Raw genomic sequence first — 9,903 nt, 5'->3', positions numbered from 1 at the left:
CAGTTTATCTTTTACCCATTTTAGATGAACATATATAGGAACTAAATTACATTGTACACGTACATGTATTTGTAACATGATATCGCCATGGTCATAATCGTTGTTACGCGATTTAGTTCAACTGTAAAATTTAATTTGCAAAAGACATTTTTCTTAATATATATAAGCAGGCCTGGGGCTTATATTTGTCCAGATAAAAGTAATGAAATGATATACTATAGTACTGTAAATCAATTTTATATCATATCAGGGACGTCTGTTTTTATATTTAAACTGTATTTTGTATATTTGTCTATTTACTATATTAAAATCATAAGATTATGGCACAGAATTTTTTTTTATTTTTGATAGTAAGAGTGCCCGTGACAGTCATGTATTCTTAGAACAACTTGTCTAAATCATAATCGCCAACTACTTCCGGTGTAGCAACATGGCTCAGAACTCGGAAAAAGATGCCCCAGCTTTATCTTCCAGATTTGCAGAGTTAAACAAGTTTGCACAGAATCAGGAATTTGCAAAGGCATTAAAAGTAGCCAACAGAAGTAGGTTTTGTTGAAGAATAATTGAATTTGCGGACCGGTTTGATATTTGACGCGAATTTTCTCTTGGCATATGTTGGGGTTTTTTATCCATCGATATAGTACTAAAGTACGTCTACGTGTAGTTGTTACCTTAGTATCACGTCCGCTTGTTAAATTAGACTTAGGCCAGTACTATAGATTGGCAGGAGATTACTTTATAAGGCTGGATTATTTTAAATTCCCAAATTTGATGCAAACTTGTAATGAATATCTGCTTGTAGTTTTGAGAAGCATTTCTCATGGGATTTGATGTATCATTTATTTTTTTGACAGTTGTTAACTGTTTGAAATTACAACAAAACTTTGGCCCTCGCGATTTTATAGTCTTGCAATTTGATACAAATAACGGGGATTGAATATGGACATAAAATATAGAGGAATCTTCAACATCACAGGTTTCTTGTTGCAGTAAAATAATCATCGTAACAGTTATTTAAGTAACTACATGTATTTATATTTCTTCAATTTACTGTGTGAATAACAATAATTTAGCTGCAGTTCTGTAGCTTCTGGTCTGAAAAAAATTTGGATGGATGACTTTAGAGCTATAAAGAGTTGATAATGCATGAAATTAAGATACATTTTAATGGAAATGTTCAAAGAATTTTTATTGAAAAACATTTAAATTTTTTTTTCAGTTGTGCATGAGTTTCCAAAGAATGAAACTGGTTTTCAGTGCAAGGTCGTTTGCTTGATCAAACTAGACAAATTTGAAGATGCTCTGACCCAGATCAACAAAAATAAAGACTTGATAAGGTATTTTATCTTAAGTTTACTAAGGAGTTAATTAGATTGTCATAAAGATGTATCATTACAGTATACAGTAATAAATTTAGACCAAGGACAATTACGGGTATATTTACTGGTACTGAACCTGATGCATCTGTTTTTTTTAACTAACTTAAGTCTATGCATGCATATTTTACATGTATTCTTTATAATTCCTTGTCAAAACTTTTATTGTCAAGACAAAGATTGAAAGAAAGACTTTTAGAACACATTGAAATGCAGAATATAATTGTACATCTAAGTGGTGTTTTTTCCAATATTACTGATTTTTAATAAAATAATAACCCTTGTGTTTATGTTGAATTCTTTTTGTGTTTTTGAAAGTTCTGTAGCTTTTGAGAAGGCCTATTGTGAATACCGGTTGAACAGGACCCAGGAGGCCCTCAGCACCCTGAGAAAGATACCCCAACCTGACACCCGTACCAAAGAGTTGCTGTCTCAAGTGGTTCGTAGAATCTTCATTTAACTTTCCATTTTTTTATTGTCATTGAGCATGACAATGATATACATTGTGAATAACTGTCAGATATCTAAATGACTACCCCCCAAAAAACCATTGTCACAATGCTGTTTCATGGAGAACTTAAAATTAAATTTATTTTTGAACTTTATCTTCAATTTGTATATGGTTAAGTGATTTTAGAATTACCTGGTTTATTAAAAATAAAAGACCAATAGAGGTTAAAGATGCTATAACACTACTGTCTTTTTTTTTAGCTGTATCGCCTGGAAGAGTACCAAGAGTGTTATGATTTATACAGGGATGTCATCAAAAATTCAGAGGTGGGACTTTTTACATGTACATTCTGGTTTTGCAATCTGTAATGGTTTCCATTGATATCAATTATCTTGTAGATAATAGAGAATAGATCTTAGCATTGCTCTTGTGTGCTATGATCTATTTAAGCGGAAAAGAATCCTATTGATTAGAATATATATGTTCAGAATTCATTTACTTTTTTAAATCTTTTTTGTAAAGGATGATTATGAGGAGGAGAGACAGACCAACCTTTCGGCCGTCATTGCTTCACTGCAGCTATGGGAGAGGAAAAACATTGTAAGTATATATGGAGGGTTTGAGGCAGAATAAGATATGTTAGTGTCATGTCTTGTCAACAATCTTTTGCCAACAGATTTTGTACCTAAGACTAAGAGTAAATACATGACAATTTAAAAGATCAGTTTCTAAATTTTCATTATACATTTTTTGTTTCAAAGGACAACCCTGGACTAGAGGAGAACTCGTATGAGCTGTGTTATAACATGGCCTGTTACCTGATTGGCCGAGAGGACTACAAAGGGGCGGAGCAGAAGCTTAAGAAGGCAGAAGGTACGCCTCTTGTTTGATTTGTAAAGATGCCGTACATAAATGCGCTTTGTGGGCCCCTTCTATGTAATGAAGAGATTTGGCAAATATAATGTAAACCAAGTTTTATTCACTTGCGAAATACTTTAGTGAGGTTTGCAAGAGCCTTATTGTTGCGACTATTTCTCACTCCAAACTAGTCATCAAAAGTATCTGGTCACTTGTAATTTTTTTTTTACCACATAATCTTCATTTTGATCCCAAAAATTAGTTACTTCAAACTAGTGTTTTACAATATGTGAATTATGAGCCCCCTCCATGTAATGTATGTAAAGCTGCAGTACATATATATAATGATTATGACACTATTTTCATGTATTGACAGCTTACTGCAAGGAAAGTTTTGAGGATGATCCTGATGTGACGGAGGAAGAGATCGAGGAGGAACTGGGAATCATCAGGTACATTTACCAATGGACTTTATTATATTTGGCCATCAAGAGTTAGGCCGCAGCCTCACTATACATCCTCCTCTTACCGTGAAGCCACAGAGGCTAGCTTAGTTAACATCAATACTTATATTTACCTACATCATCTCAATTCATTTTATCAGGGCTGCATATAATTTTGCCTCAACTTTTGAAACCACCCCTGTGGTTCATGTATCATACACTGTCAGTGTGTATAGAGACTTGCTAAATTTTGAACCCAATATCTGCAATATACATCAATTCCTTTTGTAAAAGTGAGAAAAAGATGGAATGTGAGCTTGTCCTAGTTTTATGGCCCCTGAGTGAGTTCTTAAGTTAAAAGAAAGTAAAAGAGAGCTACTTGTTTTTGCTGCTCATTGGATATATTGGGTTTGGGGTTATGCTTTACAAACTTTCTGCAGCCTTGACTTTGTCCTCACATTTCCCTCATCTGACAGATATAATTAGCAGTCTACATTGTTGAATGTGGCATTGCTTTGATTTTAGTTGTGATTTATAGAATTAAATTGAATTCGCTTATTCATAGTAAGAACAGGTAGTTGAAATAATATCAGTCATAAATTTTATTTAAATATACAATGATGTGGTATCATATAAGTTTTGGGATTTTCTCTCCCATCAGGGTTTTGTTTTAGAATTTTTCCCCTTAGGTAAATTAAGCAAGATCTTTTTTTCAGTGTGCCTAATTTTAGGTATCGTTTATTTTCAGGGTTCAGTTGGCATTTGTTCTGCAAAAGCTGGGTAAAAATGAAGAAGCTCTTCAGATATACAACCAGGTTCTGAAAAACAGGTAAAAGCCAATAAAGGAAATATTCATTATTTCACAAATTCTTTGCATTTTAAAAAAACAGTTAGAAATGATAAGAGTTTTATATTGCATTGCTGTTTATTGTATCATGACTAACTATTACAGACCTGATGATGTAGGACTGCTGGCAGTAGCTTCCAACAACATTGTCACACTGAATAAGGTAAAGTTACACACAGGCTAAAGATTATCATTTATAATCAAGCCAATTGATACTTGACACTTTGAAGAATTATAATTATTAAAGGTACAGTTTTAGGAATCTTTTTGAACATTTGGAATTAAGTGAAATAAAAATTAAGTACATGATACTTTCTTTTCATAAAAAACTAAAGTTCATTATCATACAACATAAATTTTAAAGAATCAAATTAAAATAAAACCAAGTAATACTTACCTTTTAAGTAAATGCAGTATTATTCAAGATAAGTTATAGAATTTTTACTCTAAATTTTAATTCCATGTACTGGTAATTAAATAAAACTCTGATACTTGACTTTAAGAGAATATATTATTTTCGTTCAAGTATTGCATTGGATTTATTGCTTTGTTAACAGGACCAGAGTGTATTTGACTCTAAGAAGAAGATGAAGCTGGCCACAGGTGATAACCTGAAACAGAAACTGACGTCCCGACAGAAGTGTTCCATCAATGTCAATCAGTGCCTGCTTCACCTGTATACAAACCAGGTAAATTACATATACGTGTATCAATCAGTGTCTGCTTCACCTGTATACAAACCAGGTAAATTACATATATCAATCAGTGTCTGCTTCACCTGTATATGAACCAGGTAAATTACATATAGCAATCCATGCCTTCTCCACCTAAAAATACATAAATTTGGCAATGGGGTCCATTAGTGCATCCATACATTTACATTACATTTGTGAATGTATGGATGCATCTTTCCATTAAATTTTAAAAAAAAAAGATTAGGGTCCCTTATGTTGAGATCATTAAAAATTAATACATTGATATCTGCAAAAAAAGCATAAAAACATCTTCAGATTAATATCAGGTGAGAAATGATTATAACCCCACCATTTTAAAAACCCAAATTACAATGTACCTTGAAAAAAAAAAATATAAGACCGTTAAATGGAGTGTTTTGTTTACCTGTAGGGCGAGCAGTGTCATAATCTGGCTGCCCAGCTGAAGAAGCAGTACCCAGACATGGCTGCCCCTGTTCTGATAGAGGCCGCCCAGTTTGTGAAGGAGAAGAAAGCTGAACAGGCCCAAAAACTTCTCAATGTAGGTGTTCTTCTACTTTTATCTCAGTTTTATAACTTTTCCCAAAAATCTTTAATATTTTGGATGTATTGGTTTTATTCTTATGTTTTTCAAAACTTAAAAGTTTTGTTGAAATGAATATCCTTATATACTAACATTTGGTTTCTTTGCAAAAAGAATTTATACATGTATTGTTTATTGTCCCCCGCCGCAACGTGGAGTGGGGACATGTCCGTCCGTGTGTATGTCCGTCACACTTTTTTGTAAGCGCTCTCATGCCTACAAATTTTGACGGATTTTCATTAAATTTATACGAAATGTTTATACCACTATTACCTTGGTCAAGTTCGAAAATCAGCATTGGTCGATGCTTTTTGTTGGAGTTATTGGACTTTGACCACTATAATGACTCTGTTTTATCCAAAAAATGACCTTGTAAGCGCTCTCATGCTTACAAATTTTGACGGATTTTCAATAAATTTATACCAAATGTTTATACCACTAATACTTTGGTCAAGTTCGAAAATCAGCATTGGTCGATACTTTTTGTTGGAGATATGGGACTTTGACCACAATAATGACTCCATTTATCCAAAAATTGACCTTGTAAGCGCTCTCATGCCTACAAATTTTGACTGATTTTCAATAAATTTATACCAAATGTTTATACCACTAATACTTTGGTCAAGTTCCTAAATCAGCATTGGTCGATACTAGTATACTGCTTGACCGTCGGGGGACCCAGGAATTCTATTCTTGTAATACATGTACATTGTTTTTACACCTACATGCAGTGTGAATTTGTTGTGATCGAATTATATAAATTCTAGTATGCCATTTAAAAAAATACAAGACAATATTGGGAATAACACATTTTAGATTTCCCTAATTAAGCTGATCATGGCTTGGCATTACATTTACTTTATGAATCAGCAACACAGATGAGATTCTTATCTTTTTCTATATTTCAACAGGATTATGCAGCCACCCACCCTGACAAGGCCCTGACCACCAAACTGGTGATGGCCCAGCTGTACCTGACCCAGGGTCACGTGTACGAGGCCTGCGAGTCACTCAAGGCCCTGGGGGATCTCCGGTACAAGCCAGGAGTGGTAAGTCAAAGCTAGAGCCAAGTTTTTATCTTACTGGGAATACATTGGAAATTTGTTTGGGGCAAATTTTAGTGGATTTTCAGTTTTTAATAGTGCATAGAGATGTTATTTCAGGGATCTGATTTTACCTTTTAGAGATTGCCATGTTTCCTAATTAATTGGGAAATTTAGTTGGTTGGTTAAGCCCAGGGTACCCACAAATTATAATAATTTTACAAAATAGAGAAAAGTTCAGCACTATCGTTCACAGTGGGCGTTTTTTATTTAGAATATAAATGTAAGTTTTGTATCTGTAGGTGTCTGCCCTGGTGGCACTCTATCTGAATCAAGAGGACAAGGAAGCGGCATCAGAGGTCCTGGTTCAGACCGTCAGCTGGTACAACAAGAACCAGGTAGGATTAGCCAAAGGGGAAATTTTTTTCTGTTTGTTAAATGATTCAGGTTTATGAAGTGGTATAAATCAGTACATGTACTATCACTATCATTAACATGTAACTTACATTTTGAATTATGTAAATCATTTCGAGTGTATAAGCCGTGCATGAAATTAATGGCTTTGAGATATTCAGACTTTCATAAAGAGCTATGTATATTAAAGGTAGTTTCCTGGAAAGGAATGCTTAGGAATTAATAGATGAGCTATTTTCCTACTTATACACAAATATTTTCTTAAGTGATTCTATTGTGAAACAAAAATATTATCATTTGTGCTTGATGTCTTCATTGTCATGTTTTCCTCACTACTGTAGCCAAAGTCCCCATCTCTACCCATGCTGATGAGAGCTAATGCCGATTTCCAGTTGAAGAATGGAAGTCCTCAGCAAGCAGCCAAAATGTTGGAAGAACTTAGGAAGTAATAATTCTTTTTTTTCCTTTCTGCTATATAATGTATATTTACGATACAATATGCTTTACTTTAAGCGACTTGTAGACTGTTTTCTCTTAAAATTATTCAAATCAATCCAAGGTTTATTAATGAGTGAGAACATAATTTAAGGTTCAATTGAAGTTTAGGCAAAAATAAACTACCAATGGGATTTTATTTTGACAGGAAAAAGCCGGATGATCCCAGAATATTGGCCCAGCTGATCTCTGCTTACTCCCAATTTGACCCAGAAAAAGCTAAACTGTATCCTTGTATTCTATGTACAAGTACCTATATATATATCTATTGTACTCGGAATTGATTTCCTAAAGATATAAGTTTATATAACGCAAACACTGTTTCAGCTGACAAGTATTTATTTTACAATGTACACATGTATCTAAGTTAACTTTTCATTCGATGTTTTTTTCTACACTTCTTGAGAAAAACTCTACAGTGTTAGTTTAATAGAGACTCATTAAGCATGCACAGTGGGTTTTTTTTGGTGATTTCCTTAACCTGCCATCAGAGCCAGTAAGGACCTGCCCTCGGTGGAGGAGATTGCCCAGGACATTGATGTAGATCAGCTGGAGACCTCCTTCAGTACCCTGGGGCCCAAGTACATGAAGAAGAAGACGGACGCCGCTCCATCCCCTGGACCGTAAGTCACAACACTTATATCAGTATGGGTTACTTTGAATAAGAATGTGCTGTACAGCATGGTTACTTGCTTTACTTTTGAGTTGTTTCTCTTTAATTGATATTACTGTTAACATAGTGAAAGGCCAAAATTGAATTATGTCACTAATCTAAAATTATATTAAGGGATTGTATACAAAGAAATCTTTGCCTCCATTTTATATTTGCCTTCATTGACAGTGGGGCGAATATTTAAAACGGATCTGGTTGAAAACTGCAAGCTACTTCTCTTTAACCCTAACTATGTTAGGTCAAATTTAGATTTAGTGATGTATTTTGATGTACAACCTTAAATTGGCCAAAATAACATGAGGCAAAAAATAACCCTGATAGAGTAAATCCTGGTGAATATGTGAGTGTGTTTACTCCATGCTTTATCTGGTTTTCTGTCTTTGTAGGGCTGGTGATATGGTCGTGCAAAAGAAGAAGAAAAAGAAGAAGAAGGGTAAGAAATGTTGAAGCTTTAATAGATCTGTTTACCTGTTTGAGGAGCTTATGTCAGCCAAACAGCCATAGAAAATAACTTTTTAGAAGAAAATGATTAGAATAAATGACTTTAAAAAACAGTCACACCTGCTGTTACGGCCACCTTTAATCAGCGGCCACCCGCCATGAGCGGCCAGTTTCAATCCCACACGTTTAGTTTTTACAGATGTTATTACATGTAATAAATCTGTGCAATAGAGCCAAAATGAATATACTCGTTTTTCTTCATTAATTTGAAACCTGGAATATGAGGCCACCTGTCTTAAGCGGCCAGTTTGTCATTGTACCACAAGTGGCCGCTTAAAACAGGTGCGACTGTATGGGGGTTTTTTTCTACAGTAAATTCCTAATTAAACAGTGATAATAGATATTTTCATAAAAACATGAGAACCTATCCTCACAGATTTTAAGATTTCGTCATTATTTTTCTGTGAGCTTAGAGCTATAAATGAAGTTAAAAAATTAAGGTGTTAGCAATTTTATATTCTCACCAATATACCAGTATACAAAACAGGAATCAGAAACTTGTGTAAAATATGAATCGACAGTTACTGTACTTTATGCATTATCACATGTTGGTGTTTTACAGGCAAGATGCCAAAGAACACTGATGCTGAGCTTGATCCAGAAAGATGGCTGCCACGTAAAGAGAGGTCATATTATAGAGGAAAGAGGAGGGATAAACGCAAGGACATTGGTAAGGTTATTCAGACGGATTGAAACCAATAGCCTATAGGAATTTGTTATAATCTAATTGTTTAACTTAATTAATGCCTACTATTACCATTTTATTTACAGGTAAAGGTCCTCAAGGAGCTACAAGTGGGTTGACTGATAGTTTGTAAGTACATTCTCTACTTTTAACAAGGTTTATGAATGTTTGTACCTCAACACAATATTGATCATATAATTGTGAATTTGTGAGTTATTACTGATAACTTCTTTTTTTTTTATATTTTTGTCAAATATTCTTTATATTTGTATTCAAAAGAATTAATTTTAAACTTGTTAATTTGATGCAGTAATTACAGTGGTATATTTGATTATTTTAATTTGTACAGATGTCAGAAATAATAATGCTCATAAACTTAGAGTTAATAAAGATAACCAATTTGTTTGTTTTATTGACAGAGATGCCAGTAAGACTCCGGGCAGTGATCCTAATTCCCCCCGCCCAGGCACCGCTTCCTCCCCTAGCCCCTCGGCCCCTTCCCCTGCCCCTGCCGCCCAGGGGCCCAGGCAACAGAAGCCCGCCCAGGCCCAGAAACGGAAAAAGAAGGGGGGCAAAGGAGGAAAATGGTGATAGAAAGAGAGACAAAAGAAAGAAAATTGTGACAGAAGAGAAAAGCAATAAGGAATCAAAAATTAAAGAATTAATGTTCACAAGTTTATAACTCAACATCTCTCTGTGTGTGAAATTTAAATTTTTCATCGTTTTCAAAATTGGGCTAAATGTTGTCTGTATTTGTATTGATCTTGGTGCAAGAATTTGTTGTTGTTATTAAGAAATAATTGGAGATAGAGTATACATAT

General features: G+C 34.2%; 1 protein-coding gene across 1 annotated transcript; it reads left to right on the top strand.

Annotated features, from left to right (window-relative positions):
* Positions 1 to 385: 385 nt before the first annotated feature.
* LOC105336377 (signal recognition particle subunit SRP72) lies at positions 386 to 9,896 on the top strand. Its single transcript, XM_011440678.4, has 20 exons — positions 386 to 542; positions 1,220 to 1,337; positions 1,695 to 1,815; positions 2,088 to 2,153; positions 2,350 to 2,427; positions 2,589 to 2,700; positions 3,062 to 3,137; positions 3,877 to 3,957; positions 4,081 to 4,138; positions 4,533 to 4,664; positions 5,101 to 5,229; positions 6,183 to 6,320; positions 6,617 to 6,712; positions 7,070 to 7,173; positions 7,372 to 7,449; positions 7,715 to 7,846; positions 8,283 to 8,329; positions 8,960 to 9,067; positions 9,169 to 9,211; positions 9,502 to 9,896. The coding sequence occupies exons 1-20, from the start codon at positions 431 to 433 to the stop codon at positions 9,671 to 9,673; spliced, it is 2,001 nt and encodes a 666-aa protein (XP_011438980.3). The 5' UTR covers positions 386 to 430; the 3' UTR covers positions 9,674 to 9,896.
* The last annotated feature ends 7 nt before the right edge of the window (positions 9,897 to 9,903 follow it).

The sequence above is a fragment of the Magallana gigas genome, chromosome 8 (genome assembly GCF_963853765.1).
Source record: "Magallana gigas chromosome 8, xbMagGiga1.1, whole genome shotgun sequence".
Classification (NCBI taxonomy): Eukaryota; Metazoa; Mollusca; class Bivalvia; order Ostreida; family Ostreidae; genus Magallana; species Magallana gigas.
This window is presented reverse-complemented; position numbering and strand designations above follow the sequence as displayed.